Source organism: Falco naumanni, chromosome 8 (assembly GCF_017639655.2).
Source record: "Falco naumanni isolate bFalNau1 chromosome 8, bFalNau1.pat, whole genome shotgun sequence".
Classification (NCBI taxonomy): Eukaryota; Metazoa; Chordata; class Aves; order Falconiformes; family Falconidae; genus Falco; species Falco naumanni.
Genome location: NC_054061.1, coordinates 33,456,289 through 33,474,599, shown reverse-complemented (window position 1 = coordinate 33,474,599; position 18,311 = coordinate 33,456,289). Strand labels below are relative to the sequence as shown.

Sequence of the window (18,311 nt, the reverse complement as noted above, 5' to 3'; positions counted from 1 at the left end):
CTCACTTAGGGTTGATTTGGATATGTTAGTAGTGTTGAAGTGGTTTTACAATTCTGTGACATCAAGGGGTATTTTATATCTAATCTTACAAACTAAAGGATTTGGAAACCTAATCAATACCTGTATAGATGACCTCAGAGGGAAGCTTTCAAGTTACAGGAAGGATTTGGTGAATCACCAGATGGTGTCCTTCTGTGTCAGGCAGTACGGAGTAACTGTCCAAATGCAACATGAGACTTTGCTGCAGGAGTTGCCAGCTCTTGAATGAGTCCTGGAACAAAGGTTTATTCCCTATGGATTAATGTTCCAGCACTTTGTTTGTTTGGTTGCTTTTTTTGTTGAGAGTAAAGTGTCCTTATTTTGATGAATACTCTGGCTTAAAATTCATTGCCCTTGTTTTTATCTTTAAGGTAGGCATCAAACATTGTATTTCCTATTTTGAATTGAAGCATGTAACGAAACATCTGTTTATTAAACAGAAGAGGCAATCTCTGTCAACAGTCATCTAAGAGTGACTAAAGCAGCCCAATATAACATTGGTTGGGATAACAATTTTATTATTATGCTATTACTACTTTAATGCTATAAGCATGAAAAAAAAGTTATTAGAATAGTTTGCTGTAGAATTAACGTGAGTGGCAATCAGCTATTAATAAACAGAAAGCATATACTACATACTAACTTCATATAAAACATTGTTTAAATTAAATCCATTTGCCATTTTAAAAAATAGTATTTAAAAAATAAGGCCTCATTACATGAGATTTTTTTCAAAATTGAATTTTCATCTGGTTCCATCTTTAATAGATAAGTTGACAAATCCTGACAAGAGGAAAGAGGATGTTAATAAATTATTTACAGTTTGTTAGCGACACAAATGCTAGAAGACTGTTGTCCAATAATTAATGTTATTACCAGTTATATACAGATTCCTGGTCAAGAATATATTGCAGAAGAGCTCTTAGCAAACCAGCTGGCACATGGCTGTCAAACAGTTTGAAGGAATGTGTTTGGGATTCTCTGCTGAGAGCAAATGGGAGACAAAGTTATCACAGAAAGGGAAGCAGGAAGCGGTGATTGAACTGCCAACATACCTGGTTCTGCTTCCTCAACCCCACAGTGACACCTGTGCCAAATATGTGTTGTCCCTGCAGGACATGAAGTGCTTTGATACCCCACTTTGTGAAATTATTTGTACTCTGTGAATGAAAAATACCTTGTAAGCACAAAATTAATTAAAAAAGTTTTTTCCCAGCAAAGAAATAGGGTTGAGAAGTAAATATATGTGTATAAAGCTTTGTTTGTACTTGGAACGTAGAAAAACGTGCTTGGGATCTACAGTACAGAAAAGACTCAAAACCCAGGTCATTTAGATTCTGTACAACCAAGTCATGAAATAGCTTTATTTGCCTGAAAAAAAAAAATAAAAATAGTCACATCTTTCATTTTTCCAGTCTTAGGTTTCTAGGCTTAGTCAGCAGTATCTGCTCATTGGTCAGCCCCACACATGACAAGTGGCTTCTCGCACAACAGCACCCTCCTGCCTCGGTTCTGTACCCTGGCACCAGAGCCTCTCTCAGGCCAAGCTGCCACCACTTTCAAGGCACACTGCAGCCCCTGCCCCGCATCGCTGGTGCCCACACTTGCTGCTCACACCCCAGTGGTGCACAAAGAAGGGATGCAGCTCCGAGGCTATTTGCAGGTGCAGCAGTCTGTGGTAGTGTCCCTATCCTGGGGATGCTTGTGACGTCTTCTCCCTTCAGTGTGACAGAATTACAAGCTGTTGTTTGCTAGCCCAGTAGCACTGAGGATCAAGAACTCGTTGCAAGTGCAAGGCAGCTCCTTGCTGAAGCCCTAGCTACTTACACAAATAGCAGCGCTGATCTAGTACTATTTATTCTCTTAGCCTCTGTGTATTGGGAAAGAGCTGTAGAAAGGGTGAAGATCACATCCTGAAATTTTCCAAGCTCTTATTGTCAAGTTATTTTTTTTTCCCAGCTTGTAGTAGACCTCAGACAGATTTGATCTAAATTTTAATGCCAGTGTTATTGTGAGAAGGAGCTCCAAATGGATGGTGCTCATACAGTTAATCTACTTTTAAAACAATATCCTCTTTAACTCTCAGAATATTGGATCTGACAGTCTGCTTTTCCATAAGGATCTGGAAACTGAACTGAAAGCCTGAAAGACTTGTAGGTTACACACTGTCAATATTTTATGGCCTACAGTGAAGGATTCTTAACATTTTCATTCTAGTTACCCTGATAATGCTTTCTCCCCACATCAAAATAATTTTTAATTGATCCCTCCATCATACTTTTGGGTTGGCTTAAGATGCTTCCAACTGAGATCTGCTGTGTACGTGAAATTAGCTATCACTGTTTTCAGTTTACACAAGGAGCTCTTAAGAGGAGGGTACTTGCTGTAAAAAATTCCAGATTCCTGATTCCTGTTCACTAAAATTCATTTACATGAAAGTAAATATTTAATATCTGCCAGGCTCAAATAAATAAGCTACACTTCAAAATAAATTGAATAGTAAAACTCCAATAATCCTGATTTTACCAGTAACATCTATAAACATCTGTATCTTTTATACAGTTGGAGTGGACTTTGACAGATCTTGCATGTGTTTAGCCATAGCAAGCACAAAGCAATACCTCTGCAGCTGTATTATCCTCACCCCGAGAATTTCTCTGTGCTGCTGAGACAGGAGAGGTAATTGGATGTTCTTCTTTTCTGGCAGGTTCTGGACTGGATTGAAAATCATGGGGAAGCCTTTCTGAGTAAACATACAGGAGTAGGGAAATCTCTACACAGAGCACGCGCGCTGCAGAAACGACATGATGATTTTGAAGAAGTAGCACAGGTAAGAGTCCGAATTGGAGATTTTCTGGCTTGATTTTTGTTACTCCTCATCTATATTGAGAAAAAAAAAAATATTGCTGTTTTGGGTCACACTGCTCTCTTCAAACATTTGGAACTGACCAGGAAACTGACCAGGATCCCAGCTTCCAGGGTTGAAAGTCAGCATGCACACTGCAGGATATGGTAGCAGCAGGACTTGCAAGCAGAAAATCACCACATTTGTTTGATGAGAGGTCTCAAAGCCTATGAGAAATTGCAAGCAGTTTATGAGATAGTAATGCAAAGTGTTGGGACATAGAGGAGGGTGGTTATAAGCAATAGTGGTAGAAAAATCAATTTTAGCTCCTACAGTGAAAACTGAGGACCTGGAGAATACAGTGGAAAGCAGCAACTTGTAAAGAAGCAAGGGAAACACTAGAATGTTTGCAGCAAGAGCAACTGCCCTTTCACTCTATCCAAGAGTACACTGTATTATTTGGGAGGGGGTTTTGTTTGTTTTGGAGTGAGAAGCAATCATTACAAGTAGACATTATTATTGTTATTTGTTTTCCTCATAGCACAGTGTAAGCAAGGCTTGTCCAGGAATTTTGGTATAAAGCTAAAAGCTTATAACTTTTCCTTGAAGCATGGACATAGTAGTTGTTTAAAAATATGTCTCATCTTTGTCACAGCTGTGATGGGATGTCTTTGCATACCATTGACAATTCACATAGCCTGAAAGCAGCAGTTCTAGATTGGTGGGTCTCTAAAATTTCACGGGACCACCTGTGGATTTAAGTCTTCTGGTAATAGGCTTGAATTTCTGGAATTACTTTCTGTGAATTTATTAAAATGGACCTTAAGCTTGCGGTTGCAAACCATGGTTTTGCAAGGCCTCATCCAAAAGCACAAGTTAGTGGGAGATTTTATCCTGAAATCAGCATAAGGTGCCTTTCCAGAAGCTGGGCTTGAGTCAGCTGTTACTGGATGCAACACTGAGGTAAGAAATGAAAATGATGATCATGTAATATAAAGGAGCTAAAACTAGGTGATGTAATGTCCTTTGTGGCATTAATATTTTCTAAATTTCCCTTCTCTGTGATGCGTCAGCTTCATAATTCCAGTTACATCTCACATTTCCGGATCATGGTTAGCTTTCCTCCCCATTTCTTACCTCCTCTTTGAGTAGTACTTCACTGGAGATGTAGGAAATAAATTAAGAACAAGTGAGAAAAGACAGTGGATATGACACCAAGGTGTGTAACTGCACGTGGAAACAGCTTGCTTAAGGCTTGCACTACTGGATGAAGTAATTTAGAGATACATCCCCTCATCAGGGTTTAGGAACCTTACAGATAGGAAGCATGCATGGGTAGGTACTAGGGCAAGTCACAATAGAATTATGTCACTTAAAGACTTTTCTAACCGCTCTGTTAATCCTCCTTCTGTACTATTTCAGTATGTCTGTCTCTGAATAACTTCAGACACACATCCATTCACTTCATGAGGCCAAATTCAGAGCAAAGAGTGTGTGAATCTAGTTCACTGGATGGCCACATGTGCTCAAATGAAGGTGGGTGTTTGGGAGGAGGATAGAGAGGAAAGAGGAAAGTGTGGTTTACACAGATATAGAATCTCTCAGGTTCCTCTGAATGTGATCCTTTTACATCTTATGCGATAGCACCAATGAGCATCTCATTGCTCTGCCTGGACAATCGTGAACAGTCACAATCAGTCCTTCACTCTGAGTATGAAGTTTATGTTGCCTCCTGAATAGAAATAACTGACACAAGCTGAATCTTGTTACTTCCCCCCGGCTTTGACAGGAATAGTTTTGTGTATTCACACCAGAATACCATTGCTAATTTATGAGGCCTGTCTGCAGTGTGACACTGGAATGTGGTGCTGGTAAATGGACATGGGGACATGCATTGAGGGGAAGTGAAAGGAATCTCAGGCTTTATCTAAGGTCAAAGACTTAAGAATATAATACTCTCTGCTTTGGAAAGAGTAATAGTGAGGGTAAGAGGGTAGACCATAAATTTATCACACCTACAGCTCTCCTGCAGAAGCTTCTAGTGAGTTTGTGGTTGGGGAATAAATCTCCTCGCTACTCTGATTATGACCAGTTTTTATACTTCCTGACTGCCTTCTTGATGCTTAACTCTTTAGAGCTAGTTGGTACTTAATTCTAACTTAAGTTCAGTTATTTGTAGTTTTTCTCAAGATAGCAAATAACTTCACCATGGGTAGGGTGGATAACTGGCATTGCTTGCTCCCAATATAGCCATATAATTAAGCACATTTGCTAAGATCCTGAAAAAAACTGATGAGTTTGCCTATTCCCCTCATGTTAATTATTGGTATTAATGATAATGAAAAGGATTGTGTTTGTTTTTCTTAAAAAAAACCAAACATAATACTGACATACCTGATGAGATTGACCGTATATGCAATAGTATTTGCTGTTGGCAATTCTCTGAAAAAAATACTTAGCCTGTCATACAGTATAAATCTATTCTCCAAAATCTACTTTCTTTTGGCGCAGATATATTTGTTCTATTTCAAGAAGGCATTTGCAAAGGTCAGATGAAACAATTTTCATGAGTTTTCTTGATATTTTCAACGGTGGACAAAACAGTCATGTTTTTGAATGCTGCCTAACTACATGTAAAGAAAAGTAGTGTGCCTGGGATTGCTGTGCTGAGAAATGCTCTGATTGACTGACCTGCCAAGGCACTAGATTGAGAGGTGGAATGTGCTGTCTGTGTGTCTGATTAGAAACTCCACAGATTTATAAATCTGGATGTAGTGATTCAATCAGGCATGGCTCAAATAGATCACAGTCCTGCATACAGCTGTGCTCGGAAAATGTCAGTGAATTTGAAAGTGCTGCATTGTGACCAATAGGAAATATAATTTGGGGTCCCTTTCTCTCATAACTGCTCTCAAAACTGCTGTGGCAATTTTTCTGACAGTACTTATTCTATATGGAGTGCACAGATGGCAAATGTTTGAATTTGGATTAAAAAGCCTGAGCTCCTGGGACAGAAGTTGTTAGCTTGTATATACCTGTTACTTTCTCAGCCAGTCCTGATACTGTTCACAGGCTTCCACCCTGAAAATGCCACCTGTAGGCACAGTGTCTACCACACAGTGAAATTTAGTAGTCAGGCATTATCAAGATATCTCCAAAGAAATACCGCTCTGGATGACAGCCTCTTTGCTTGGTTGGAATTCTTTTGTGCAAATCAGATAACCATAGTTCAGTCAATTACGACTGTAAATCTAAAGATAATTTCATTTTAGACTCTCTACCTTATTCAGGGCTTTTATCCTGAAAACCAGTGTGCCTTCTAGTTGGAAAAGCCTCCCAGTGCTTCAGCACTATGAAGTTGAGTTGCACATGTTGGAAACCCTTCTCCTGTTCTCGGTCTATGAAGAGAGGTGCCACAGATCAGCCTCCTCCTTTTTGGCATTCTCAGCAGTCAGAGGTTAGGGTGGCCTCACATCCTCCTCTGCTCACAAAGAGCATCACTGCATTTGTGCTGGTGCAGAATTAGGAAAGATACTGGGGAAGCTGCTTTGTTAATCCCTTGCACTAAGCTGCCACGGGACTGAGTGGTTTTGCGCTTTGAATGATCTAAAACAAGCGTTTCTGTAGTCTTTCTGCTTTTACGAGCTTTTCCATCAGATGTACGGTTAAGATTTCCTGTCGAGTAGGTTTTTCCGCATTTTTGCTCTGCGAACGCCCACCAGTACGTATTGCGACCTGCAGATGGCACTCGCAATGCATTGCAAAAGCCTGTAGCTCTGCTAATGGTAAACAGAGCTGGTGTTTTTAATCCAAACTAGCCAAACGTCGTCGCAAAATGAAATAAAGCAGAAGTGGAAGCTGGCTCACACTCTGTCCCCGTGGTGTTCTCCCACCCCTGCCGAAACCCACGTTGTTCAAGGTCACAGAAAAACAACCATCCTTTTTTTTTTTTTTTTTTTTTTTTTGCAAAGCTGGGCAGTCCATGCTTTAATGCAAGGTAGATTTGTCATCTGTGTTTAGGGGGTAAGCTGCTCTCAGATCTGTGGAGCTGCTTTCAAGGCTCTTGGGCCCCATTATGCTCACAACTACAAATGCATTCTGTATTTAGTACCTGTGTGCATGTTTCCATGCAATAGTTGGTGTATTTTTCATGGTAATCCAAAGGCACTGATGTTTGCAAGGTAAAATATCACAACTCTAGCATGCAAGAAAGCACGTGTTCTGAGCAGCCTTCATTCAAAATATGTGCCGTCGTCCACCATTATCAAACACAGTAAGAAGGCTGACTGGAGGCTGTGGCCATCCAAGTTCATGGGGCTTGTTTGTATGGCCAGTGTGGCAGCTCCTTGTTCGGGTGTTGTGACTAGAGCAGTTTTGATTTAGGTACATGGCTGGATCCTGTGTTCCTGACTTTGCAAGTTTTACAGGATCCATTTTGCCAAGGTATACATGCAATGCAGTGGAATACTCTTGATTTACTACAAAGAAGGAAAGCCAGAGAAAATGGGAGCAAAAATGCTGAGCTTTGTAGTAATGACATTTGGGAAGCTATTCGGTTTTCTGTTCTTGGGTATCTGTGATTGCTTTCCTCCAAGACAATTTTTGGAAGATGATGATTAAACACCTGAACACTGGCTTTGAATGTCAAAGTTAACTTTATGTGTACATATATAGTTTTAAGATTCAGCTCTTCCTTTTATTCTTCTCAGGGAGGTAAATAAATTTCCTGCAGGGGAGGCTTTCAGAGAAGACCTTGAAAGCCAAAGGCCTGTATCATCTACTAGAAATCAAAGAACAGGTGATAATCTTCATCTGAGAAGCAATTTGTGCTCCAGTGTTTCTGTCTAGAGTATTCCCTTCCTCCATCGTACCATTCCTAAAATGCTCTCAGTTCAGAGTTTTCAAAAAGTTATTTGGGATAAAAAGTAGTTTAAGTGTAAATATGTTTAAAAATATGATTATATTGTTTGTCATATGAAATATCCTGTGGATTCAGTAAGAATACTGCAGGTAAAAATGGTATTCTGTGATCTCTCAGCCCCTCATAGTTTTACTTGAACTGCTTTAAAACCAAGTGAGGTAATGGAATAGTCAGTCCAAAGCTGAATTGCAAACAGCTACTTGTTTGGCCTTCAGGATAAAAACCTAGTGCTTTCCCATACAAATTCCAGCTCTGTTGGATGTCATTGTTCTAAAGTTTGGCATAAGGTTCAGTACTGATATAAAACAGCTAGGCATAAATTAGGAGCCCATGTTGATAATGAACACTTAGAGAGTGTTGTCCCAGGATGATTATTTTTTTAAATTATTATTACTTTTAAAATTTTTTTTACCTACTTGATTGTTGAAAGGAAGAGCTCACTGGGCATACTGGATTTTTCCCTTTGTGTTGGTTGACTAAAATCCTTTGTAGGGTGATATACTAGGCCAAAACAGGGAGAAAGCAGACAATTAAACTTGGTAAGAGCTATGCTCAAAGTCAGCAATAATAACTGTGGTTGCAATAATGCCAAATCTTTTTTAAAATATCAAAAAGAATGAGACGGGCAATAAAAAAGCAGCCCTACTCTTACCTTCAGCATCCTTTGCATGGTCATTAGCAAGTTCTGAAGCTATAATCTGCAGTTTCCTGTTCACTTAATTTATATAAAAATATTCACATCTACACAAAGACGAAAAAATGCCCACTGGCAGCGGATTCCATAGGCCTTTGTACTGTGGTGCAGGAGCTCTGGGCTCCAGAACTTTTGGTTTCTTCTCCTGGCTGGCAGCAGGCTGCATCTGGCAGTCACAGGCAGCAGAGAAAAATAAAACTGCCTATATATGGGTTGTCTGTGAAGGTTATCTTGGAACTTCTGGATCTAAAAACTTCTAACAGCATAGCTGAAGAGCCAGATAGTTTATCACGGAAGCAATAGTATAAATCTTGCCTGAAGTCTAGCAGCTTGTGGGTGATTCAGGACATATCTCCAGTGCAAGTGCAGATACTGAAATTGTTCTGCACAGCCTGAGCCAGGAACCAGAAAGGCTGGGAAGGGCTGAGCAGTATAGGTGTGTTAGATGTGATGCTGTGGGGACTTGGCTGCCAGACCTATGTCAGAAACAGGTCTCGTAAGACATGTTTTCCCTGGGGAAGTGTGATACTCTTCAGAGTACGCTGTGGATATCAGTACCGTGCCCCATTGCATGATCTAGATGTGCCCATGGAGACTTCAATAGCAGGGGTTGCTTGAAAAGGCTTCTTGGCTGTCTTCTGCAAGCAATGTAATGGAATTGGTGGCCCTTGGTACTCCACGATCTAGTGGTAATGGGGAACCTGTTTTTAGAGATGCTCTATAATGGTGCAGAAATGTTCCTGGCAATCACATGAAGAGCTGTGCCTATTACACCATGTCTCTGAGTTTATGTTTTGGTGTATTTCTCCTCAAGCTAAAGGGGATTTTCTTTCCTATTTCTTGTCTTCCAAAATCACATGACAGCTGGATCTTTTCATTAAACCGTCTGCAGCATGATTCACAATCTAAATGCTCCCTATAATATCTCAAGGCTTGGCAATGCAATACGTTTTTGACAATTACCAGGAGCTAGCTTCCTATCGCTGGTCTATTTGGGTAGGTTTATTTTTGTATCTTTAAAATATGTTCCTTTAATTTGCCTATAAATGCATAATGCTGTTCCCATGACAGACTGGGAAAGATCAAAGCTATTTTAAAAAATACATATTTTTCATTCTAGATGTTCTGGAAAATGGGATTTTTATTGTGTGTGGAATTCTAAGTTTTTGAATTAATTTATTTTTGAATCAGAAAAGACAGGAAAAGAATCAGAAAATTTTCTAAAGAAGAAAAATCCTGGAATTTGTTTTTTCAAGGCCATAAACTTTTTAAAGAGAACATTGGAAAATTATAACACCAATGTGTTATCTAGCATGCATACTAAAAATATGTTTGATATGGTACTGATATCTTAACCGAATAACTAATACACAGCTGAAACAAAAAAATTTACCATTGACAATCTCTGTGAAGTACGCCCTCTTAGATGGAGCACTGCTGTTTTGACTGACCTGCATATATTAATAAAAAAACATTATCATCTATAGGCTTTTGATCCCCTCTGATCATTTTTCTTTGTGCTTTCCTTATTGGCAGGTCAGTGGGCTATCAAGCCGTACCTATTGATTCAGGAAGATTAATTGCAGCAATATCCAAATCTCATTTGTAATGATGGTGAACTAGTACTTTTCAATTCAATTCCCTGTAGCTGTTGATAGTGGGGAGGCTCAGAGGGGAGAGAAGTGACACTGTGGATCTGATCAGCATTTTTATTTTCTGATTTTGTCATAGGGCAGTAGAAGCAGCTGCCGATGGCTGTGCTGCTTCCTCCAGGCCAGCCAGTGGTGTTTTTAGATCCCACATTAGCCACAGCAACTGTATTTTCAGCAACATTGCTGAAAATCACAAATATGCTGCTTTGCAGACATTTGATAAAGGATATTTCATGTAGACTAAGCCAATATCAAAGAGATTTGTATTCAGTAACAAAGCAAAATAATTTTCAAGGACAGGTTTTAGGTATTCATTATCATTGTGCAAATGTTCTGGGAATGTACTAACTGGGTCTGATTAATTACTCTGCTGCACAAGATTTAGAACAAAATCACACTTCCAATTTCAGAGAAATTGATTATAATTAACTTGTTCTGAAGAGTGGAGAATCCAGTGCAATGGTTGTATCTACACTGCAGAGAAGCTGCTTGGCAGTGTGGTTGTCCCTTTCTTCTTTTCCTATCACAGGTCCCTCATTGTCCAGATGAAGTATGTCCTCTTATTCCACATCATGCATTTGAATTGTCTAAAAAGCACACTTGCACTATGAGACTATTGCAAATTTATAATGATTATTTATAAATAGAAAGTATTCAAGCAACATTTTATTGCATGTAAACCTATTTTTAAAATGTGTTTCCCTGGGATACATTTCAGATTTCAGTTTCCCCTGTATTGAAATAGGGCAACATCAGTGGATTTATAGAGGTCTTTTGGAAAATACATGTGTGTGAACAGGGACAAAAATCCTAATGTGTATATAAATAATTCACTTGTTGATTCAGTATGTGTAATCCAGCCATTAATATTGCCCTCCATAACTGTGGTCTGTGAGGTCTGGTTTTGCATAACCAAGCCCCAAGAAAGCACTGGTTTGTGTCACTATGGAAATGGCATACGGTTTGAGGCATTTAGGCATCTTTGTTTAGTGTCTGATTCAGAGCACTACCACATGCAAAAGCACAGGTTCCTCTTCTCCCTTTCAGAGCTAGGGAGAGAAGTTCTACAGCTGGCATGAGAAAAGCAGGCAGAATCAGCCTTCTTATGTCACTACACTTAAAATGAAGCATGTCTGGGGAGAAAGAAATTGTAGAATTCACAAGAAGTCAGGAACTGAGGATGAGGTGTTTCTGAACTGTCAGTGAGTATGTGCACGTGTTTGTTTAGCAGGGTTGCCTATATTAGTATGCAGCTAATACAATAGAAACCAGTATATGCTCCAAAACAATGACACCGTGTCCTATTAACATGCAACCCTTAATATTATTAGAGTGTTTTGTTCAATGCATAAGGATTGATTTTTTCTGCACAGCATGGGTAACTCCTCATGGCATTAGTGACATCAACAGCTGTATAGGAACCGGGGAGCAGAGCCTGCTTTTATCTCCCCTGAAGTAATATTAGGTCTCAACACAAAAGTGCACAGTGTAAAAGGGCATTTGTGACTCATTAATATCAGGGAATGGGAAGTGCAGCCTTCACATTAAATGTGTCAGCTTGAGAGCTGAAGTGAATGCATTGAGTCTTTGGTGAAATGAAGGGTGTTTGCATGGAGAGGGGAGGTGGCTGAGAGCACTAGCTTTTGGCAACCGGCTCCTGGTTGTTTTGCCTGTGGCCAGGACTTATTCCGACAACCAGAACTTGGATTTGTCAATGCCCACACATCAAAGCGGAGGGCAGGAAGGACTTGAAACCTGCAGTGCTTCACAGTGGGGGAGAGAGGTCTAGTACAATTTCACTTTCTGTAGTCCTCTTCACTACATTCTGTAGTCCTCTAGAGTTTGTTTTAGGCTCAGAATGGACCTAGCTGAATCCTCTTTAAAATCAGAGGTAGGTGTTTTTCCCCACTGCAAAAGTGGCTCAAACAAATACTGCCCAGCCATGAATGCATTCACACTGTTCCTCCTTTGTAGAAAGTAACCATTTCTGATTCATTTCATGGGGTGTCATGCTGTCCCTCCCAGTTCCAGGTCCTTACCCAAAGGGAACTGTGCCAAACAGCAGTGCCTCAGTGCACACCAAGGGATGGGCTCTGTTCCTGCTTTGCTCCTCTCCATGCATTGAAAACCAAATAGGAGAGAAGCAGCCTTCACAGCAGAGCCAGGGCTGTGCAGCTGTGCTGAAATATCAGTCAACTCACTAGAGTGTGTGCTCCCCCCTGGGACTGGTAATTGGGTCACTGGGTCAGTTAACCATTGTAAACTTAGTTTTCTTGTAGCTGCATGTAAATGTGGGACAGAAAAGAAAGAAGAGACTTCCGAGATCAGAACAGATTCTGATTTGTGTGCTAAAATAGGGACACAAAATAAGGAGATTATTTTGGGATGGGAATTGTGGAAGTAGCGTGAATTACTGCTTGGACCTGCTGGGCATGCCTCCAGGGGTGGGGGCAGGTGCCCAGATCCTACTGCTTGGGGTTTGGCACAAAACTGGGACTCAGGGATAATAGGCAGAGGGAGATTAAAAGACAACTCAAAGAGAATTTCTCTGATCTTTGGTTTTGCCTTGTATTATGTCCAGTTGTATCCTTTGGGGGCCTGATTTGGAACTTTTGGAGGAAGGGCGATTGGATAGGGAGAGGAAAGAATTCGGCAACATTAAATAAAGAATACACTAGAAAGCATTCAGGAATTTTTATAGTAAAAAGTTTGGCAGATGTTGACTGTAGAGGCAGTATCTCATATGCCTGTAGTATTCTTGGAAATCTACGATGTGCCAAAAATCAATACATTTTACAGCATGAAGATTTCTGGTGGGAATACTGTTCTGTACCAGATCTTTCATTGTAAGTCATTACTAAGATATATTTTTCTCAGATCATGTGTGGCCACCTAATAAAGGCCAGAAATAAATAAATACATAATATGTTATCTTTCTAAATCTTTGTTGTGATTATCGATAACCCGGATTGAATTTCACACAGTAGAACACATTTTTAAAATGCACACCATATAAATGCTTTCTGACCAACATGAAAAATGTTAGTTCCTGTCTGGAACTTTTTTAAAGTATATGAATAATTGTGGTATAAAATAAATAAATAAATACAATTGTTTATTATGTCCAGGGTAGTGAAAAACCCTGTTATTTTTCCTCATTATAAATATGTACTATATCGCACTAGCTGTTACAGATTCTGGTTTTAAACTTGTCAAGTTTTAGGGAATACAGAGCCCATAGTCCATTTTGCTTTGGTGGCACCTCTGAAGAATTAATTTGATGGGTAAGCTGTACAGACAGTTCACATGTCAGGGAGATAACGATGATGAAAAATTGGTTGATAAATCTAATAAAATTCAGAGATGGTTTCTACTAATTTGAAACAAAATCCAAGGTGTAAACCATGATGGAGAGCTTAATTAATGTTGACAGTGAAGACATTCTGAATCCAAAGGGGGACCCATCTTGTTGACCTCCTCCTAAGGATGCTAAACTGGAACAAGGAGATGAAGTAAAAAGTTACTTCAACTTTAATTAAGCTAGGGAGGGTGCCTTATTCTTGTAGGTGGCAGAGGGGCATTCACCATCAAGTTATCTGAGGTACAGAGAGTAGGGGGATGGGGATAGAGTTATCTGAGTGGTGGGCAGGTGTTGTGTTGCCATTCCTGTTCACAAGGTATATTGAGATATATTGAGAAATGTCCTTCTACCAAATGGAAATAACCAAATTGTCAACAAAACAGAGGTTTTGGTGTTTTTTCTTCATGTGTTTTGTCTTCAGCTGGATGTGTACTGAAGTGTGAGGCTTACTTTAGATGGAAAAACCAATTTTTAACTTAATCTTTTCCACAAGTTAAACTTACTGTTGCAAATAGAAGGGATCCAGGAGAATACCAAGGGACTCCCTGCTTTCCTCTGAGTTTAGAGGGTATATAGACAGTGCTAGTACATAGCACCAGCTCAGCTGCACCACAAGACGTGATGCCCTCACTGAGAGCATCTCCCATACTGCTCTCGCCTGGGTCAGTGCATGGGAGCTGATGCAATGCAGTGTCTCAGGGAGGTAATCTGTGTTTCAAAGGAGCAGCAGCAAAAATGTCATTAAATCTCTGCATCCTTCCTGAAGTAGCAGCACTGCACTAACCCTGCTAAAAGACTGTGGCATATCTTCCTCTGTAGTTTTCCGTCAAACATCACTTTGCTTGTCAGAGGTAACCTTTAACTTATGGCAAAATAGAGTTCACTGCAAATCTCGAGGTCCTATGATGCATTCATGGTAGAGTTACCTTTTTGCAGTAGCCTGTGTTGCATTTTTGTCATGTATTACCAGACAGAAAGAATGAGTATTATGTGATGTATATGCAGTACTGTGTTGTGCTCCAGACGGTCTAGTCTTTGTATTTGGCTATATAGGAATTCTTAAGCTGAGAGCTCTGGAGAATTTGGGTCAAAGTGTTGCTGAATTTTCTTTTGTTAAACATTATCTCATTCTATAAACAGTCCCATGTCACTCAAAATGTGCTTCAGGAAAGATGTTATAACCTGTCTCTACATTAATGGGAAATAAAGGCGTAGCTGAGTTGTGGTAGTGGCTGGGGGGGAAGCAGGGCGAGAAAACACTTTACTGTCTTATTTAAAGCAGATTTCATAAAAACCTAGATGCTAGAAACAAAGACAGGCAGTTTACAGAAGTTCACATCCTCGTAGGTTTATTTCTGCAGCAGCACTGCTAGTTGTATTTGGTACTGACTTTTCCCAGTGCTGCTGACAGTCCCAAGCCCTTTAATACTGTCATTGCTGTGTCTTTGAAATCTCCAAACTGTGAGCATGATATTAAACCCAGAATTCCTGAGGTTATATCAATTCAGGAGACCAGCAGGATGTGATAAAGCTGTCATGGTTGTACTCATCTCTGCAGGGCTCAGAAAAGATGCGAGCTGAGCCTTTGGGACAGAAACAATACTGTGCCCTCCCAGATTGCTGCTCACCTTGGAGCTGCCACATGTTCCTTTGTTTCTGCATGTGTCTTACCTTTTCCGTCTCTCATAAAGAAGTTGCGGAGTTTTGCTGTGAACTAATCTGGGCTTGTTGATGATATTTATCATTTGAGAAGTTTTCAAAATGCTGTGTTTAGCTCCTGACAGTTTGCCTCCTTGTGCTCCCTTGTCATTTCCAGGTTGTTTTGGGTTCTTTTTTGATCGTGGGTCCATTTACATGGTAGCAAGGTGGCTGGGAACAGATGGGGTTCACCTGTCTGAAAGTGGAATGAGAGCTTTAAACTGGATTTGAAGGGGGAAGGGAATAAAACCAAGCTTGTTACAGATGAGCCTGCGCCTGGGGGTGGCATGCCAGGGTTGGAGGTGAGATTGATAGCACAGCTGAAGTGCATCTATGCTAATGCCTGAAGCATGGGCAACAAACAGGAGGAGCTGGCAGCCATTTTGCAGCAGGAAGACTATGACATTATTGACATCACGGAAACATGGTGGGATAACTCACACGACTGGAGTGCTGCAATGGATGGCTATAAACTCTTCAGAAGGGATAGAGAAGGAAGAAGCAACAGTACAGTAGCTCTGTATGTTGGGAATGTTTCAACTGCCCCGAGCTGAATGATGGTGACAAAAGGGTTGAGTATTTGTGGGTAAGAATCGGGGAAGGCCAACAAGGTGCATACCCTGGTAGGATTCTTTTATAGACCACCCAACCAGGACAAAGAGACAGATGAAACATTCTACAAGCAACTGGGAGAAGTCTCAAGATTTCTAGCCCTTGTTCTCGTGGGGGTCTTCAACCTACCGGACATCTGCTGGAAATATAACACAATGGATAAGAAACAGTCTAGGAGGTTCCTGGAGTGCGTGGAAGATAAATTCCTGATGCAGCTGCTCAGTAAGCCAACCAGGGAAGATGCCCCACTGAACTGGCTTTTTACAAACAGGGAAGGACTGGTGGGTGATGTAGTGGTTGAAGGACATCTTGGGCATAGCAATCATGAGATGACAAGAGTTTGATTCTTAGAGTAGTAAGGAGGGGGATCAGCAGAACTGCTTTCCAGAAGGCTGACTTTGACCTGTTTAAGAGCCTCATTGACAGAGTCCCTTGGGAGATAGTTCTGAAGGGCCATGGGGTTCAGAAAGGCTGGACATTCTTCAGGAAGGTAGTCAAAGGCACAGGAGCCGGCTGACCCCATGTGCCGAAAGACAGGCCGGCTGGGGAGAAGACAGGCCTGGCTGAACAGAGAGCTTTGTCTGGAACTCATGGAGAAAAGGAGAGTTTACCAGCTTTGGAAGAAGAGGCAGGCATCTCTAGATGACTATAAGGTTGTTGAGAGGTTATGCAGGGTGAAGACTGGAGAGGCAAAAGCCCAGCTAGAACTCAGGCTGGAAGCTGCTGTAAAAGAAAACAAAAAATGTTTTTACAAATACATTAGAAACAAAAGAAGGGCCAAGCATAATCTCTGCCCTTTATTGGATGCGGCCAGGAACATTGCCACAGAGGACGAAGAAAAGGCTGAGGTACTTACCTCTTGCTTTGCCTCAGCCTTTAACAGTAAGACCAGCTTCCCTCTGGGTACTCAGCCCCTGAGCTGGAAGACCGGAATGAGGAGGAGCAGAATGAAGTCCCCACGGTCCAGAAGAAAATGGTCAGTGACCTGCTGCTCCACTTAGACATGCACAAGTCTGTGGGGCTGGATGAGATCCACCCATACTGAGGGAGCCAGCGGAGGACCTCACCAAGCCATTCTCCATCATTTATCAATAGTCCTGGCAAACTGGAGAGGTTCTAGAATGCTGGAAGTTAGTCACTGTGACACGTGTCTACAAGAAGGGCAGGAATAAGGATCTGGGTAACTACTGGAGCAGATCATCCTGAATTCATCACATGGCACGTACAGGACAACCCAGGCATCAGGCCCAGCCAGCATGGGTTTATGAAAGGCAGGTCCTGCTTGATGAACCTGATCTCCTTCCCTGACAGGGTGACCCGCCTAGTGGATGAGGGAAAGGCTGTGGATGTTGCCTACCTGGACCTTAGTAAAGCCTGTGGCACCATCTCCCACAGCATTCACCCAGGGAAACTGGCTGCTCCTGGCTTGGGCAGGGGTGCTCTGTGCTGGGTTAAAGCTGGCTGGGCGGCCGAGCCCAGGGTGGTGGGGAATGGAGTCACATCCCGCTGGTGGCCGGGCACACGTGGTGCTGCCCAGGGCTCAGTGGTGGGGCCGGTCCTGGTTAATGTCTTCATCGATGATCTGGGCAAGGGGATCGAGTGCTCCCTCCGTCAGTTTGCAGGTGACACCAGGCTGGGGGGTGTTGATGTGCAGAGGGCAGGAGGCTCTGCAGAGGATCGGGACAGGCTGGACCGATGGGCCCAGGTCAGTTGTATGAGGTTCAACAGGGCTCAGTGCCGGGTCCTGCCCGTGGGTCACAGCAACCCCCCGCAGCGCTACGGGCTGGGGGCAGGGGGCTGGGAAGTGCCTGGAGGAAAAGGGCCTGGGGGTGCTGGTCGACAGCCGGCTGAACGTGAGCCAGCAGTGTGCCCAGGTGGCCAAGGCGGCCAACAGCATCCTGGCTTGTATCTGAAACAGTGTGGCCAGCAGGGCCAGGGCAGTGACTGTCCCCCTGTGCTGGGCACTGGTGAGGCCCCACCTCGAATCCTGGGTTCAGTTTTGGGCCCCTCGCTACAGCAGGGACATGGAGGTGCTGGAGCGTGTCCAGAGATGGGCAACGGAGCTGGGGAAGGGTCTGCAGCACAAGTCTGATGAGGAGCAGCTGAGGGAATTGGGATGGTTTAGACTGGACAAAAGGAGAGTGAGGGGAGACCTTATTGCTCTCTACAGCTCCCTGAAAGGAGGCTGTAGGCAGGGGGGGGTCGGTCTCTTCTCCCAAGTATCAAGCAATAGGGCAAGAGGAAATGGCCTCCAGTTGTACCAGGGGAGGTTTAGATTGGAGATTAGGAAAAATTTCTTCACTGAAAGTGTGGTCAAGCATTGGAACAGGCTGCCCAGGGAGGTGGTGGAATCACCATCCCTGGAGGTGTTTAAAAAACTTATAGATACGGTGCTTAGGGTCATGGTTTAGTGATGGACTTGGCAGTCCTGCATGAACAGTTAGACTTGATGATATTAAAGGTCTTTTCCAACCTAACTGACTCTATGA

General features: G+C 42.0%; 1 protein-coding gene across 8 annotated transcripts in view; it reads left to right on the top strand.

The window, feature by feature from the left end:
- The window catches only part of KALRN (kalirin RhoGEF kinase), a 528,347-nt gene that overhangs the window by 279,989 nt on the left and 230,047 nt on the right, over nucleotides 1-18,311 (top strand). For all 8 annotated transcript variants that reach the window (XR_005829443.1, XR_005829442.1, XM_040604676.1 and 5 more), the window contains exon 10: nucleotides 2,747-2,869. Coding sequence is in view for 6 of the 8 variants with exons in the window: in XM_040604676.1 (XP_040460610.1) it covers nucleotides 2,747-2,869 (123 nt within the window). In the remaining 2 variants the exon portion in view is untranslated. The remainder of the gene's footprint in view (nucleotides 1-2,746; nucleotides 2,870-18,311) is intronic.